The 18,707-nt window shown below is 41.1% G+C and overlaps 1 protein-coding gene across 1 annotated transcript in view; it reads right to left on the bottom strand.

Annotated features, from left to right (window-relative positions):
- The window catches only part of pcsk5b (proprotein convertase subtilisin/kexin type 5b), a 458,035-nt gene that overhangs the window by 97,598 nt on the left and 341,730 nt on the right, over nt 1-18,707 (bottom strand). The window contains exons 21-23 of the mRNA XM_041185989.1: nt 10,368-10,470; nt 5,810-5,946; nt 2,302-2,502 (exon numbers count right to left, since the gene is read on the bottom strand). Coding sequence (XP_041041923.1) covers nt 2,302-2,502; nt 5,810-5,946; nt 10,368-10,470 — 441 coding nt within the window. The remainder of the gene's footprint in view (nt 1-2,301; nt 2,503-5,809; nt 5,947-10,367; nt 10,471-18,707) is intronic.

Genomic DNA, 18,707 nt, shown 5'->3' with positions numbered 1-18,707 from the left:
CCCTGGCTTCTCAAAGTGGCTGGACCTTTAAACATTTGCTTCATGGCAGCTAATGCCATAAAAAGGGGCGACTCTCCAGCTCTCAAAACAAGGCCTCGGGAACTCACTGTACTAGGGAGTTCTTGCCCGGCCTGACTCAGAAGGACAGGCAAGAAAGGAGCATCTAGAATTTAAGGTAAAAAAACTAGGAGCAGAGTGGCAATCTGATACTGATTGTCACTCCTCGGAAGTTCAGGGTACAGTTTGTCTCTGCCTGAACCAGAGAACTTAACATTTACTTCTACTTCCCATGGTTACCTATAAAATTAACCTAACACCTTCTCTTTCATATGCTTAATAACCTGTTGTGCATTTTCCATGTTTCCTGTTTATTTTTCCAAGATTAGTTTGGATTTGAGTTTCCCTTTTCAAGTTGATCCCTACTAAATTATTCTGAGAAAGTAATTTAGATGTAACAATAACTTGCACCTTTAGTACAGAAAACCATCCTAAGGCATTTCACAGAAGTATAAGACATTAAATTGACACCAAGCCAAAGAAGGAGACATTAGGACAATTGACCAAAAACTTTGCCAAAAAGGTACCTCTTAAAGAGTGTCTTAAAGGTGAAGAGAGGTGGAGAAGTTTAGGGAGGGAATTTCGGAGATTAGAATCTAGGCACTGAAGGCAAGACTGACAATAGTGAAGCAAATTAATTCCAGGAAGCATAAGGTTAGAATTGGAGACACACTAAAGGTTGTTGGGCTGGAGGGAGTTATAGGGATAGGAGGAGTTTGGCCATGGAAGAATTTGAAAATGATGATGAAAATTTTTAAATTGAGGCACTGGGGGATTAGGAGCCAATGAAGGCCAGCGTGTACAGGTGTGCACGGGACTTGGAGCAAGTTAGAAATTTTGTCTAAACTCAAGTTTATGGATGGTGGAAAATAAGAGGCCAGCCAGGAGAGCAATAGAATAGACAGTTCTGGAGGTAACAAAAACACGGATGAATGTTTCAGTGCCAGATGGGCTGAAGCAGGGTGGAGATGAGCCTTTTAAGGATGAAAATCCTGGGATAACTAACTATCCACCTTTTGTAGTTGCCCTCATCTGATCACCTTTATTTATTTTCAGGAAAATGAAATTCTATTTACTGAGCTATGACCCCCTAAATGATTTGTATATTTGCAATATGCAGGGTGCATACAATTTTAAATGAGTCTTCACATGTAAGGTATGAAAACACGTATCGACAACGACACCTCATAAAACACATGCTTCCCTGTGAGACGGCTTTTAGTTCCCAACTACTTTGTTGTTCATTTTTATTGTCTACCCTATGAAAAAAAGAGATTAGAGATCTGCTTTGGCTAATAAATACAATAGTTAATTTTAATACACAGTGAAGATGTGAGGAAGAGCTCACTTAATGACATGCATGAGTTCAGTCATGTACATTCTTTACAACATAAACCATTAACTCCTTACTGAAGGTAGCTGGGAAGGTCAGTAATTCATTTGGAGAATGTTACATATCTATTTCTAAACGAGAGATGTTGGGATCAGGCATCAATGCAAATTGCTTGTCAACTGGCATCTTGTAAAAATTGCTTCCCTCCCCAGTTTTCCACACTTTAGCCACTTTGTCTTGCTGGTGCATGGTACAAGTCTTTGAGCAATACTTTATTTCATCAAAGTAACATTTAAGTCTAACAATGTATGCTAATGGACTATTCAAAGACAAGGTGAATCACTGCTATGTCCAATCCTCTCACCAGATGTCCACACATGTATGCACTCCAGTAGGATAAAGAAAGGTAATTGTAACAATGAAGAAAAGGAACCCTGGTTACTTCTCATTTCTATGTTCATCAAATCCTCCCCTCCTCCCCTCTGTTGCCTAACTGAGAATCACTGAGAGCAATAGAGAAATTTTTGGTCACGGCTTTGCAGATGTTGATTCATAGTCATCATCAGTTTTGACAGAAAAGAGACAATCTCCTACTAATTTTCATAATTATAAATTCCCAGCCAGATCATTCTTAGATATCGGATATATTTTCATCCACGTCAATTTTCCTTTTTAAAATGATTAAAAGCTCCACGAGACTAACATGATTTAGATGCATGTTAGCTATCTAGAAAATGCTGAAGCATATGATATATTCAGGTTCTATTTTATGTACGCACTGTATATGTAATATCGTGAATTTCCATAAAGTAATCTGTCTTTGTAGTTGCAGTTGATGTCGTTCTTCAATTTATCACTTAGGATGCAGCTTTAAACTCATGCAGAGCATGAAGAATCTGCTTACTTCTTACCTTCCCTACATTGTAGCTGTTGGCAGCCCTCATGGTTAGGGTAGTAGCCTGAAGAACACTTTACACAGTGTCTATCACTAATGCATACTTCACAGTTACTGGAACATGGACGGCAGATTTTATCAGCAGCAGGGTAGTGAGATGTAGGACAATCCTCTCTGCATTCATCTTTGAAAAAATAACGGATTTTCCCAAATTTATCTGAGAAGATATGGAAAATGTGAAAGGCACGTTCATTTTTCATGAGTCAAAATTGGCATGAATTATAAATACTGCCTTTAAATTATAAAACAAAATTTAATGGAAGTTCCATGTCAATAGTATGAGCGTTTAAATGACTCTTTAGTTGCCACACAAAAAGGCTGTGAGATTATTTCACCCGGTTTCTAGCAGAGCTATGCAGGTTTCCATTGATGTCAGGGGCTAGGGACAGGCTGCTACCTGTGTGGCTCATGCAGCATTTTTCGTTGATATGGGCTCACGTAGCTGCATCCCCTACGTGCACATAAGCTTGTTGAAACAGCGCTATCCTGCATCACACAGCTGATGTGACAGCAAGATAACAAAATTGGACAATGCAGGTCCCAGCAGCCCTTACTTTGTCCACTCCAGAAGAAAGGAGCATGAAGCAGCAAGATATTTCCTGCAATAGTGTTAATTAAAAGAGTCAGACACACTGACAGTAGGCAAGTGAAATCTATGGAACTTTTTCTATTGGAAAGTCCCTAAAGTCATCTGGAATTTTTTGGAGGTGTTTTGGTGCATTGGCCAGAGACTGTTGCTGCATTTTCACAGGGTTGGAAAAGCAATAGGTGACCTATGCACACAAAGGCTGCAACAGGTACTGTATGGGGGCAGTGACAGAGCCTATTTGCCTGCAGCACATCAGTGAGGTGGAGCAAAGGCTGCAGAGAGAGCATGCTCTGTGCCACGCTTCTGCCAAGTTGGAACTGGACTCCTCTATGGTCATTAACAGGGACAGAAGTCTCTCTAACAGGCCAACTAATAACACAACACCTGTGTGCATACCCATTCACCCCATCTAGATCCTCATCCAGGTCCTCTGAAACAGCACTTGTCTACCACTTCATCCTCCAGTGAACTGGCACACAAACTATCCTTTATCTTTGGCCTGCTCGTAACTCTGGTGACTCACCATGTGCTGATCCCAACTCTAAGTCTGCATCAGTTTCAAAGACTGGTGCAGTTCATGGGTGTAAGTGTTGATGGCAAGGCTGATTGTTACCCATCCCTAATTACCTTAGAGAAAATAGTGATCAGCCACATTTTTGAACTGCTGCAATGTTGTAGGTATGCTCACAGTGCTGTTAGGAAGGGAGTCCCGTGTCTATGACCCAGTGACAATGAAGGAATGATGATATAGTTCCAAGTTAAGAAGGTCTGTGGCTTGGAGGAGGATCTTGCAGGTAGTGATCTTCCCATGAATGTACTGCCCTTGTCCTTCTACCAGGTCTTGTGTGTGTTAAAATGATATAAAGACAACAATCACTCATAAGGTAAACACATTGCGGGTTCATTTATCGAGACTAGGCACATGAGGACAGATAAATATGGGTAGAAAGCTTGAAGACACGAGCAGCAGGGCTGCGTACTGTGTTCTCTGCTTAAGAGCAAACGTGAAACCAAAAGTAGATCACATGACACATTTCCTTTCTAGTGATGTCATGCTGCAATCATTTAAAGGCATATTACAACACCTGGTTGAGGGTTTCGGAGATGCTGTTGAAGGAAGCTTGGCAAGTTGTTACAATGCAGCTTTTAGATGGTACAGTATCTGAGCTGATGGCTGTGAAATTAGACCAAGTTATGGAGACTCTTCTTTAATGCTGTGCTGTTGCTCTCTCCCTTCCTCCTTGGGCTGCTGTGGCTGGGCAGGTGGCAGTTCTTGGGTGTATGAAAGCAAGAACTCAAGAGGGGAAGATTGGTGTAAGGAAAAATAGCTGAGGTGGGAAACAAGAGGTTGATAGTTTGCCCATCATGCCAGGTAGCAGGTTGAGGGTGTGTTGGGAGTTGAGAAGGGGCATAAGGCAAGAAGTTGCCATCATGCTCAATGTTCTCAGCAACATTGAATGCTGTGGCCCCCATAGCAGCTGGCAACATGATGCAGAAAACCATCTCCTCTATGGAGCTCAGGAGTTGCAGGCCTCCTTGTCCCCTATTGGCTCTTGTCCCCCATGGCTCTGAAGAAAGGTCCTTGACCTGAAAGGTTAACCATGTTTCTCTCTCCACAGATGCTGCCAGATCTGCTGAGTATTTCCAGAATTTTCTGTCTTTATCACAACAGAATGCTGAATATCATTGTTTAATTGTTGACCATGGAAATGTGTCTAGATCCTTATGTGAAACAACTTTTGTCAATATATTAATGCTTAGTGGAATCTTTAAAGGTAGGATGAAACAATCAGCTAGAAAGGGATGTTTTGACATATATGTGCTGAATCTCTTTGTGCAATTGGTAATGTCGGTTAGCAGTTATACTGTACTTTGGCACACTCTTCTCTAAACCACATACAAGAAATCAACCTTCAGGAAAAATTATCGATCAAGTTATATAATTTTACATTCACTTGGGCTCCATGTAAGAATGATCTCCATGTAGGAATAATCTCAATGTCTGTCATGCACAGAATGTGAGAAAGAGATTTGATGGCCCCAGGAAGAAAATAAGCAAAATCTAACTTTTAATCAACAAGTGTACCAAATGACAGCATAACATTGGAAATTAGGGTATTGCCAATATAAAAGTTTGTGATGATGGTTTGCAGGATGTGTGCTAGGATTTTGCACAACATAGTTATTTTACCTTTTCTTATTATAACAGAGAAATCAATCGGGGATTGCCATTTTGTTATATTTCTGCAGATCTAGAGCATAGGAATTGGCACATGTGGTTATATCTACAAGGTTAATGCCTGCACTCAGATGCACTCAATCAGCCACTAGGCTGGAAGAGGTAGGCAGTGATTCCCTGGTATAAATATGAGCTTTCAAACCCCAGCATAAATGAAAAATGCTGGTGCATTGCTTGGCATTGGTTAAGTTTGGCTGGAGTGCTCTGGAACAGCATTTCAGTTTTTAAATAAAAGCAGCTTTGTAGAATACAAAGCCACTTTTTACTATGAACCAGGGTCATTCTGTAGCCCACGTTAACCACTGCAACTCACTGCTAATGGTATTCCCTAAATAAAACACCACCAAAGCTTGTACTTTTCATATTTGTAAATACAACACTTTGATCAATGAGAAGAGAGCCTTGTAGTTTGGATTCAGATGAAGCTTGGTAATGGAAATAGCACCATGGATTACTAGTGAGATTAAGGTCCAGTTTAGTGTTAGTGGTTGTGCACAGCTAACATTTTGATAGAAGGTAAAATGTGTCTTCAGTAAATCATCTGTTCATTGTATCTTTGCCATTGATGGTACAATGCATATATGTATAAGAAGAAAGGTTCATTGTGAATTATTTTTGTATTTATTATGGTCTTACCTTTGTCACATGATGTGCATTCATTAGGTTCACCCCCTGTGCACCTCTTGCAGGTATGGTGACATGGATAACACTGGCCATTCATGCCAAACTTACCAGTGGAGCAGTTTATGGCACAATATCCATTGTCAAAGAATCTGAGGAATCACAAAACACAATGGATGGGCATTGACATTTTCCACTTCTGGACTGGACAAAGTATGGGTTGCTGGACTGAGTAACTCCTATGTTTATGAAGTAATTCTCCCCAATTACATAGCGATAAATAATTTACAGGAGGAAGATAGAGGATGTGTCCAGATTTTGCTAAACCCTTTGTGATAATGTAGAAAACACCGCAGCCAATTTATGTACAGCAACCTCCCACAAAAAGCAATGTGATAATAATCAGATAATCTGCTTTTTGAAATGTTGATTGAGGTATAAATATAGGCCAGATGCCAGGGTAACTCCCCTTCTCTTTTTGAGAATAATGCAATTGGATCATGTGTCTACCTGACATAGAGCAGACAAGGCCTTGGCTTAATGTCTCATTCAAAAGATGGTATCTCCAACAAGACCATAAGATGTAGGAGTAGAAGTAGGCCATTCGGCCCATCAATTCTGCTCTGCCATTCAATGAGATTATGGCTGATTTGATAATCCTCAACTCCACTTTCCTGTCTTTTCCCCATAACCTTTGATTCCCTTACTGATTAAAATCTGTCTATCTCGGCCTTGAATATACTTAACAACCCAGCCTCTACAGTCCTCTGCGGTAAAGAATTCCTTAGATTCACTACCCTCTGAGAGAAGAAATTCCTTCTCATCTCTGTCTTAAATGAGCAACCTCTTACTGTGAGATTATGCCCTCTGGTCCTAGACCCTACCACAAGCAGAAACAACCCCTCAGCATCTACCCTGTCAAGCACCCTAAGAATCTTATATGGTTCAATAAGGTCACCTCTCATTCTTCTAAACTCCAATGAGTACATGCCCAACCTCTCCTCATAAGAAAATCCCTCCATACCTGGGATCAATGCCTCCAATGCCAGTATATCTTTCCTTAGATAAGGGGATCGAAACTGTTCATAGTATCTAGGTGTGGTCTAACTAGTGCCTTGTATAGTTTTAGCAAGACTTCCCTATTTTTATAAAAGCAAAATACTTTTGCTGGAAATTTGAAAAGAACAAAAATTGCTGGAAAAGCTCAGCAGGTCTGACAGCATCTGTGGAGAGAAAGACAGAGAAAGACTCCTCAGAAGAGTCATATGGACTCGAAACGCTAACTCTGTCTTTTTCTCCACAGATGCTGTCAGACCTGATGAGTTCTTCCAGCAGTTTTTGTTTTTGTTCCCTATTTTTATACTGCATTCCCTTTGAAATAAAGGCCAACATTCCATTTGCCTTCCTTATTACCTGCTGAACTTGGATGCTAGCTTTTGTGATTCATGCACGAGGACACCCAAATCCCCCTGCAGCTTTCTGCAGTCTTCCTCCATTTAAATAATATTCAGCTCTCTATTCTACCTGCCAAAGTGCATAACCTCACATTTTCCCACATTATATTCCATCTGCCAGGTTTTATGCCCACTCATTCAACCTGTCTATATCCCTCTGTAGACTCTTTGTGTCATCCTCACCTTCCCACTTATTTTTGTGTCATCCGCAAAATTGGTGATAGTACATTCACTTCCCTCATTCAAGTCATTAGTATATATTGTAAATAATTGAGACTCCAGTAATGATCCCTGTGGAACTCCACTAATTACAGGTTGCCATCCTGAAAATGCTTGCCCTTATCCTAACTCTCTGTCTTGTATTAGTTAGCCAATCCTCTATCCATGCTAATATACTACCCCCAACACCATGGGCTCTTATCTTATTAAGTAGCCTAATGTGGGGCACATTATAGAACGCCTTTTGGAAATCTAAATATATTACATCTTCTAGTTCCCCTTTATCTATCCTGCTTGTTACCCACTCAAAGCATTTTAATAAATTTGTCAGGCATGATTTCCCCTTCATGAAGCCATGCTGACTCTGCTTGATTATATTATGCATTTCTAAGTACTCTGCTATTACATCCTTTATAACAGACTGTCATTTTCCCAATGATGGATGTTAAGCTAATTGGCCTATGGTTACCTGTTTTTTATCTCCCTCCCTTTTTGAATAAGTTACATTGTTACATTGGCAGTTTTCCATTCTTCTGTGACTTTTCCAGAATCTAAGGATTCTTGGAAGATTACTACTTCTGCCATTTCCTGGTTCCCTATTACTTATTACCCCAGCCTCTTTCTCTAAGGGGCCAATGTTCACTTTGGCCTCTCTCTTCCTTTTTATTTATTTAAAGAAGCTCTTATTATCTATTTTTATATTACTTGCTAGTTTACCCTCAATGTTTATTTCCTCCCTCTTTCTTTTTTTTGGTCATTTTTGTTTTTTGGTTTTTAAATGTTTCCCAATCCTCTGGCTTACCACTAATCTTTGCCACATTGTATGTTTTTTCTTTCAATTTGATACTATCTCTTAACTTCCTTGGTTAACCATGATTGGGTTTATCTACTTCATAGAATTCTTCTTCCTCACTGGGATATATCTTTTTTGTGAGTCATGAACTATTTTCTTAAACATCTGCTATTGTTTAGCAAGCATCTTTTCTGCTAAACTGCTTTCCAAGTCCACTCCAGCCAACTCTGCCCTGAATGCTAAATTCTACCATATTATGGTCACTATTTCTTAGGGGATTTTTCACTATCAGATCATTTATTAAACCTGCCTCATTACACATTACCAGTCTGCATCCACCATCATCCTCTTCTGCAAGCCTGAACTTTTTCTTTCATTGAACAGCTTTTTCATTAATTCCACTCACCTTCTCCAAGTTAAAAAAGGTGTTGCTGTCGGAACATCTGCTTTTTTGTGGGAACATTCTTTGTTTCAGTCTTATTCAGATCTCACCCCTCACATTTTTTGATGATTGTACTGATGCTGCTTCCTACTTTCACCATGAACTGAAAAATTTCATAAACTTCCAAACTTCTCTCACCTTTGAATGATTCATCTCTGACCTATCCCTTCCATGACTCCCTGATCTCTATTTCTGGGGATAGGCTGCTCACCAATGTCTACTCTAAGCCACCGACTCCCACAGCAATCTTGATGACGCTTCCTCCTTCCTCACTTTCTGTAAGGACTTTATTCCATTCTTCTCAATTTTTCCATCTCTGTCACACCTGCTCTGATGATGCCACCTTCAATAATAGTGCTTCCAATACATCCTCCTTTTTCCTCAACTGAGAATTCTCTTCCACCATAGTTGAGGGACCCTCAAACATGTCTGTTCCATTTCTTGCTCTCACTCCCCTCCTGCTCCTCCCAGAACCACCATACAAATCCACTTGCCTGAGCCTTTCACCTCTTCAGCCCCTGGATTCATTGGCTCATTTTCCATCATTTCCACCACCTCCAATGTGATGCCACCACCAAATGCACATTCCCCTTCCCCTTCCCTTTTAGGATCTTGAAGGGAGCATTCCTCTCATGACATCCTCATTCATTCATCATCTCCTACCCCTGCTCCCTTTCCCACGGTGCCTTACCATGCAGGCAAAGAGATGCAAAACCTGCCCTTTCACTTCCTCCTGTTCAGAGCCTCAAACACTCCTTCCTGCTGAAACAGCAATTTACTAGTACATCTGTAACTTAATGCGCTGCATTCGCTGCTCACAATTCAGTCTCCTCTACACTGGGGAGACCAAAGTTTGTGTGATTGCGCTGCGACATGATTAGTTTGCAAGCATCACCCTGAGTTTTTGTTCACTTTAATTCTCCACCCTACTTCCACTCTGTAACTCAGCCTCTTACACTGTTCTAAAGAATCACAATGATAGTTAAAGGAGCAGCATCTCATTTTTTGATTAGGCACTTTACACACTTGTACCATGACACAGATCTTTCTGTTTGTCCTATCCTTTCCTATGCTGCCCTGGCCCCCACCCCCACTACTACCTTTGTACATGTTTATAATCTTTAAATCTTAAGCTTCTTCCAGTTCTGATGAATGGTCATTAATCTGAAACACTGAGCTGGATTTTAGCCTTGGTCCCCAGCCCCTGAATAAAATGTGGGGGTTGGCGGGGGAGGTGCATGCCCAGGTGAAGAACGGCTGCTCAACAGCCACCTAACAAATTAACCGTTAACAACTAGAGATCGGATTTCTGCACCTCAGGGACAGGAAGTCCCACCTCAGAGCGCTTCTGACCAATCAGAGTCTGGCAGCGCCACTGGGGACCGGTGGCCACCGCCAGTACTGCACTCATTGTTTGAGGTGGTGAGCTGCTCTGGATTGCATTGTAAGTGATAGGACTTGCCTGGGGTGAAGCTGGCAGGCCCCAATGAGGGGGTGGGGTCAGAGTTTGAGAAACCATGGTGGAGGGGAACATGGGGAGATAACAACTTTCAGATTTCAAGTCTTTGTGATATTTTTGGTTTGATCTGGAATAAACTTGACTGCAGTGTATTAACTACAGAATTAGTGAGGCAGAAACATGGGAATAACATCAGAAGAACCCACCTTGGAGCAACACAAGTGATGCAATCATCTTTGCTTGGGCCAGAACATTTATCACAATAGAAATGACAGGTGAGACAATTTCCTCGATCATCAATATATTCACCTATGATAAAAATAAAAATTCGGGTGACGTATAATGCAAAAAAACGTCATGCAGAACAGAATAATATTCAGACATATGTGCTTTTTGTTTCTGACTTTAAAGGCTTTACAGCCTTTACTTTTATATTTTAGCACAGCACAAAACACGAATCTGCACTGTTTTCTCACACTAAGCACTTTTTTAATGGATGTTACAAGCAAATTGTAATTTTATACTAAATGTTGGATAATGACAGATTGACCTAACTGAAAAGTCCAAAGAAAAATATACTGTAAATTATTTCCATGATGCGTATTGAGCCAAAAGCTGCTATATAAATTGGTACATAAAGTTACGTTAGCACGAGAGGCAGAAGAGAGAAAAAATGAATGAGAAGGAGAGAGTGAGCGAGGGAGTGCAGCAAATTTTGTGTTTAAGCTTTTCATAGACTACGTTGAGATGTGATTTAACTATTCATACTATGGTACATAAAATGACACTGCTGCAATCTTGCTGAAGGTGAAAACAGCCTTAGTGCAGTAGTAGCATTTCTGCCTCTGGAGGTGGAAGGTTATGGGTTTAAGGCCCACTCTAAACAGCTACTGGAAGTAGACTTGGGCTGTGTCTTCCTTTGGCTCAGGAAAATCTGACGTGCACACTTTTGTGGTTCACAAACTATGCACCAGACCCATGTGTGACTTTGTATGCCATTTTTGTCTTTTCACTTGGGGGTTAGATATGCATTGCAGTTTGTAAGTTGCGCCTTGGTTCTACAACTCAGATCTTAGCTCCTAACAGTGTTTAAAGGCTCCTTAAACCATTCCCTTCACTTCCCTCACCCCCTACTCAACTGCATGTCAGCCTATGCCCCCTCAGATCACCCATGATACCCCATCCACTTCCATGGCCCCATGTATCCTCCATAGCCACTCACCCAGTGTGCAATATGTTCAGGTCTCAAATTCTATGCAGTATCAATGGAAAATGTTTTACATTTCTTGGCAAAAAATAAACCTCTCACCATATAACAAAAGCCTCATTATTACTGATACTAAGAAAAAGAATGCATTCTATCATATGAAAAAATACCTTGTAATACTTGTTATCTTATTAGCTTGTGTCAACAAACCAGAAACCAACCAAGGAGGCAATCTGTTATTACAACTTCTTGAATCTTTAATGAATCTCAGATGATTAGAGCACCTATGTGTAGAAACCCATTAGCACTTGAAACTCAGCCAAGCATTGATGCACAGCTTCCCAAAGGATAGACTGCTCTCTGGGAAGGAAAGAACATAAGGGTGCCCATTTCCAAGCACACTGCCTGTCAATATAAGGGAGCAGGTGGTTAGATTTTTTTTCAAGTGCCAAAACCAGGTTTTTTTTAAATCAGTAAAAGCTATTTAAATCACAATAGTAAAGATGACAAGAAAGGTTGACAGGACATTTTGTAACAATTTTCATTGTATTATAGTGTTTTATCCATTGTAAAAGCACTGTAATGCATGTAAATAAATACACAAGCCAGGATAATATAAAGGTCAACTTAGCTTTAAAGGACAGATAGTTATGATAAATCTATGAGCAGTACTATGCTCACAGTATGAGAGGGTGCCAAGGCTGCATTCTCCAGCAATGGCAGGTTTTACTCACTGATCTCAAATGGGTTGTGCAAACAAAATCACAGAACAACTGGTATAATAAATATCAGAATTAGCATTTTTATGAAATCACTTCCCTTTTTGTCTCTATGATAAAATATTCTTCCAGCTGAAAGAATAATTAATTTTGAACAGAATACCAAAAAAACTCTCGAGTTGAAATTATATTGCATGAGCTTCTCTTCCCAACTGAAAATGTGTAATCTTTTGAGGCAACAGTGCCTGCTTTCTTAATACTGATAGAAAAAAACCTCGCCAGTAAGTTTATAAAGTACTCAGCAGGGTCAGAGTAGCTTTTTGACCTAGCTTTATATTGCAGAGGTATACTCCAGCCAACAGAAATTCAAAACAATATGAGATGGCCTCTGCAAAGGATTATCATTGAGCTGTAGAAGCTTACAGCATAAAAGGAGGTCATGTGGCCCACACTGTCTACACCACATTTTGCTAAATAAATATGATCTCATTGCCTCACTCGTTCCCCACAGCCCTATCTTCCTCTGCTTAAAATATTTATCTTTTCTCACTTAAAATGACAATGAGGAAAGAGTGAGTAAATGGGATTGGTTGGATAGCACCTTCAAAATGCGTGAGTATCCCTTTTACTATTGCTGAAATCGCTGCCTCTTGACTTGTACTGCAAATGGTTGGTAGGCAGGAACAAGTTAATGGCAGTAATCCGGTCAGTACATGGGAACATTGGGACAGGAGTAGGCCATTCGGCCTGTTGAGCCTGCTCTGCCATTCAGTTAGATCATGGCTGATCATCTACCTCAATGCCACTTTCCCGCACTATCTCCATATCCCTTGATGTCATTAGTCTCCAGAAATCTATCAATTTCTGCCTTGAACATTTCCAACGATTGAGTTTCCACAGTCTTCTGGGGTAGCGAATTCCAAAGATTCACCATTCTCTGAGTGAAGAAACTTCTCCTCATCTCAGTCGTAAATGGCCTGACCCTTATCCTGAGCTAATGTCCCTTGGTTTTGGACTCACCAGCCGGGGGAAACATCTCATCTACATCCAACCTGTCATGCCCTATAAGAATTTTGTAAGTTTCAATGAGGTCACCCCTCATTATTCAAAACTCTAGGAAATGCAGACCCAGCCTTTCCAATCTCTCCTCATAAATCAATCCCTCCATCCCAGGGATTAATCTGGTGAACCTCCGTTGCACTCCCTCTATGGCATCCTTCCTTAGGTAAGGGGACCAAAACTGTGCACAAGACTCCAGGTGAGGTCTCACCAAGGCTCTATATAACTGCAGCAAGACATTTTTACTCCTGTACCAAATCCCCTCGTGATGAAGGCCAACATGCCATTTACCTTCCTAATTGCTTACTATACCTGCATGCTAACTTTTAGTGACTCATGAACAAGGACAACCAGGTCCCTTTGGACATCTGCACTTGCCAACCTCTCACCATTTAAGAAATATTCTGCCTATTTTTTTTCTACCAAAGTGAATAACTTCACACTTATTCACGTTAAATTCCATCTGCCATATTCTAGCCCATTCGCTGAGCCTGTCCAAGTCCACTTGCAGCCTCCTCACAACTTATATTCCCACCCAGTTTGGTGTCATCAGCAAATTTGGAAATAGTACAATTGGTCCCCACATCCAAATCATTTTCTAGATTATGAACAGTTGTGGCCCTAGCATTGATCCTTGCAGTACCCCACGAGTGACAGCCTGTTATCCTGAGAATGATCTGTTTATTCCTATTATCTGCTTTCTGTCTGTTAATTAATTCTCAATCGATACTAGGTATATTTCCCCCAATTCCATGCACTCTAATTTTATTCACTAACCTCCTGTGTGGGACCTTATCAAAAGCCTTCTGAAGTCCAAATACATCACAACCACTGGTTCTCCTTTATCAATAACAAATAACATCCTCAAAAACTCCAACAATTTTGTCAAACATGATTTTCCTTTCATAAACCCATGTTGACTGAGCCCAATTTTATCATTCTTCTCTAAATGTCCAGTTATCACATCCTTTACAATAGATTCTAACATTTTCCCTACTACTGACGTCAAACTAACAGGTTTGTAGTTTTCCATTCTCCCTTTTCCTCCCTTCTTAAAGTAGAGGCAAAAATACTATTAGGGTCTAAATGATGTCACTTTTCCCCTATTTGTATGTACACATGAGGCTCTTTCTCATTTCTGATGGGGGTTCTAGCTGCTAGGATTCAAGCCTCCCAAAAATAATAAGGGACGCCAAAGCAGTGGGATTAACAGCTGTTCTGGTTTTTGTCTGCTACTAACCTGTTTTTGAGTGCAAACAGAGTAGTAGAGAAATGAACATTGCTCCATTATGTGGTCAGGTGTGCCATCTCGAATACCAAAATGTGTTTGCACCTGAATATACCCCAACACAAGTTACTCTACATAACACAGGCATTGGACTTTGTGGGCAGTTTAATGTCTAGTGAGAGATGTTTGTTTGGCTTTGGGTATTGATGGTCAATGACAGACAGCAGGCTGTTGCAGGTGAATCATGTGAATTCAACTGAAGTACTTTATTATCATATGGTACTGGCCTTTATTTCACTACATCGTACAGGTGAATAGAATACGCTATGTGTATTATAAAGGTGTTAAATATTTGAAGAACTGAGATTGCAACATAAAACAGGAGTAGGAGCTTGATTAGTTTAAATAGGCATTCAAATGGTGAAAGTTTTTGACACGGTGCAGCATTGTTTTTTGGTTCACCTTTCCAAAATTATCTAATACTTCCATTGTCAATGTTCATGTTTATATTTCCACTGCTAATATCATTATGGATGAGAAGTCTTAAGGCACAGCTTTAAGTCATGAGAGGAGTGTGATATTTTACACCATGGTGATCCTACTCTGATTATAATGACCTGGATTTTGCAACAGAAATATCAGTGAAGCTATGACTGCTCATCATTATTATCAAATTAATCAGACAACAACCTCTGGTTTCCAGACAGATGTAGTGAGAAATGAAAATTCAGAACTTCATGTCTGTTTTGTTCTGCTCCTCCATTAGTTTCACCATACCGGTACATTGCCAATAGTTTCAGCATTAAAACATATGGATGACCTGAGGTCGCCATGCCCTTGGAGACAGTAAAACCCCCAAAGTGACAGTTTACTCCTGAGTTGTATTACACTCTGTGGGATTGGAATAGCCCAGACCTGCTGAGATTATATGAGAGTATGTCAGAATGTTAGAATCCACAAGGAAAGGCATCATCACCCTCATCTACAAACAGAAGGGAGAAGAGGGAAGAAATCAGAAATTGGCAGCCTATTCCACTGCTTAATGTGAACTACAAAATTCTGTCCCAGGTTATTACCAATCAGGTCAAGTCTGCTCTGGAGCTGATGATCCTCGTTGACCAGACCTGCACTATACCCGGCAGGAAGATCTCTGATAACCTCAGGGATATGATTGCCTATGTGTGGTACAGGAAGGTGAACATCTGCCTCATCAGCTTGGACCAGGAGAAGGCCTCTGACAGAATATTGCACACAAACATGATGGATGTGCTCTCCAAAATGGGGCTTCGGGAACAAATCCACATTTGGATCCAATGGCTCTACACAAACATCAGTAGCTCAATGTCAATCAATGGGTGGGAATTGGAAAACTTTCTGATCAAAACTAGAATCAGGTAAGACTGTCTGCTCTCCCCTATCCATGTGCTGTATCAATCCTTTTTCCAAAACCATTAAGAAAAATTTGGGCCTGAGAAGGGCAATGATCCCTGACAGCAGAGATGCTCAGGTCAAATCTTCCTTGTACATGGGCAATATTGCCATCTTTTGCTGCAATCTGCTGTTGGTTTGCAGATTCATGAGCATTTGCGACCAGTTCAAATTGGCCATTCGGAGCCAAAACAGTGAGCCAATGTTCTCTGGGAAGTGAACTGACCGATTCTTTGCCTCCTTCATCATCAGGTTAAACCACCTGCTGGTGATATGGTTTGTGGGGCTGAACCCAAATTTTAAAAAGCTGATCCTCAACAAGACCTGCACTGTTATTTTTTGCTATTTCATTGAATGCATTTTTATGGTATTAATATAATTCACATGAAATATTGAAAAGCTGCCATGAACGCTTGTTCTCAAACATGCTGTGCCGAATGTGGATGAATGCTAGTTGGATGGCTTCGGACTTTAATTTTCATAGTTAAAGAAGGAATATATGGCATGGGTCCAGCACTTCCCTCAGGCATCAATTGTTTATGCTGATTTCCATTTCTTTATGGTTCCGGCATATGTTAATGAGATTGGCAGGAAATTTGGGTGCAAATGGACACTGGCAACGTAGGCACACAAATGAACATAATTTTGAGTCCCAATTACACACTCACCAGAAATTTCACTCCCTGCAGCTTAGCAGACTTTCAACAAGTCTCAGCAGTCCAAATTTAATTGGAAATTTGTGGGTTTTTTTTTTAATTTATTCATGGGATGTAGGCATTGCTGGCTAGGCCAGCATTTATTGCGCATCCCTAATTCCCTTTTACATCCCATGGGCGGGCGTGCCCGACCCCTCCGGTGCTAAATAGCATAGGATGACGTCGGGCGAGCATCCCAACGTCATTGTGCACTCACACGATATCTTGCTCGGTGGGCGTGTGTGGCAGTTGGAAGAGCGCCAGCCGGCAATTAAGCCCATTAAGGAGGCACTTAAACATTATTTTTTGTGGCCCGTCCACTTTTCCGGTTGGCAGATGGGCCAATCGGCCAGGCGGCCTTTACATTTTTGCTCAAGTCTCGATCCAGGGCGGGATGAAATCTCGGTAGGGAAATAAAATAAGAAGAGGTATCTGGGGACTGGTTTTTTTTAACGAGGTATGCTTTCAGGTGCTTGTTTGTGCTGCATGGACATTTTTTGCAGCATTTTTGTTGTTTGGTTTATTCCGTGGAGGTCCGCAGCTCCCTGAGACGGCTGTCTGCCTTCAGGGAGCACAGTGGACGTGCTCACCAGTTCCCGTGGTGACGTCAGTGCTCGCCCTCTTCCTGCCCCCACTGGCAGTGCTGAGCTTTTCTCAGTGCGCGTTTCAGATTAGCTGGCCAGTAATTGGCCAATGTGAAATCGTGGTTGTGGGTTGGTCGCAGTCAGGGTCTGGTTTCCACCCTTTCCCGGGCCGGCCAATGGGGCCTGCCCGATGAGAGAACAATTCAGGCTGAGGAGGCAGTGGTAAGTTGCCTTCTTGAACCCCTGCAGTCCATGTGGTGCAGCATTAGGGAGTGAGTTCCAGGATTTTGACCGAGTGGCAGTGAAGGAATGGCAATATATTTCCAAGTCAGGATGGTGAGTGGATTGAGGAACTTCCAGGTGGTGGAGTTCCCACATGTCTGCTGCCCTTGTCCTTCTAGATGGTGGTGGTCATGGGTTTGGAAGGTGCTGTCAAAGAAGCCTTGGTGAATGCAATGAAGTTGGTGCCTTTCTGGTCTCCTACTGAACTATTGATTGGAAAATTATAAACCACTTATATAATGGCCTATTATTTTAATATTGAAGCACTTTATCTTCTCAACAGTGATTGGGATAATAATTGCAGTTGTGCCATTGAAACTGGTATTATCACATAGCTAGAAGCAACACCCTTGATATTCAGCTTTTGGTGAGCCTGAAAGCCAGGATTATATTATGACCTCAGTCAAAACCAATAACGTTAAAAAAAAAAGTCTGTAATTCCAGTTATTTACTGAAAGAATGACGCCATAAGATTCCTCTGTTTAAAACAAAAGAATTTTTACCATACAAGAGTCAAACAAAGCAAAGGCTAAATACTATCTTGGGTAACAACCTATACACTGAAACCCAGAATCAACATAAGTTAAGTATGAATTAACAGGCAAACTGTGGTCGATGATAAACTATTAATTTAACATTAAATGGCAGATACAACTAAGACAGGTATCGGCAGTCCACTCAGCACAAATGTCATCAGTCTCAGTCACAAAACCCTTCAAAACTCTGTCTTCCTCATGAAGAATTTCAGCTCCTCCTCTTCTAGGATTTAGCCTGACCCCAAGCTGACAGCAGTGCACAACCAATCTGGGTCCCATAGTCACGGTCATCACCATAAATGGCACATACCTACAGAACCTTCTCAACTCTGCTTAAAATGGTCCGGATGGTGGAGATCCACCAATACTATCTTTAAGTAACAGCAACAGCTGCAGCAACTGTATATTTGCTTACTCTCAGCTCCTGGAAGTAGTCTCTGCCTTCTTCAGCCTGCCTTCCCTCACTACACCACAGGGATCATCCTCATTGCCATCAGAGCTCTGAACTCTCTGTATCCTTTAATGTAGTTTCAACCAGTTTTAGTCTCCCCAGGAGTTTTGGCTTCCAATGTCAAGCCCAGATTTTCGCCATGATGAAGAACCTCTGTTATGGCCAAAAAGCTGAAATAGCTGAAAATCATAAGTCCTACCCCACAACGTGGCACTTCCCATTTTCACAGAGGCAGAAATGAGGATGGGCAGCTTTTCATGCGTCCATATTTTATGGAGGCAGCTGGCTGGTTAAATCATCAGCTGCCTCCACTCTAGTAGGATTTTGGTAGCCTAGGAGTGTGGATCCTGAAGTGTG

The sequence above is a fragment of the Carcharodon carcharias genome, chromosome 4 (genome assembly GCF_017639515.1).
Source record: "Carcharodon carcharias isolate sCarCar2 chromosome 4, sCarCar2.pri, whole genome shotgun sequence".
In the NCBI taxonomy this organism is placed as follows: domain Eukaryota; kingdom Metazoa; phylum Chordata; class Chondrichthyes; order Lamniformes; family Lamnidae; genus Carcharodon; species Carcharodon carcharias.
The sequence above is the reverse complement of the archived record's forward strand: the minus strand, read 5'-3'. Positions and strand labels throughout refer to the sequence as shown.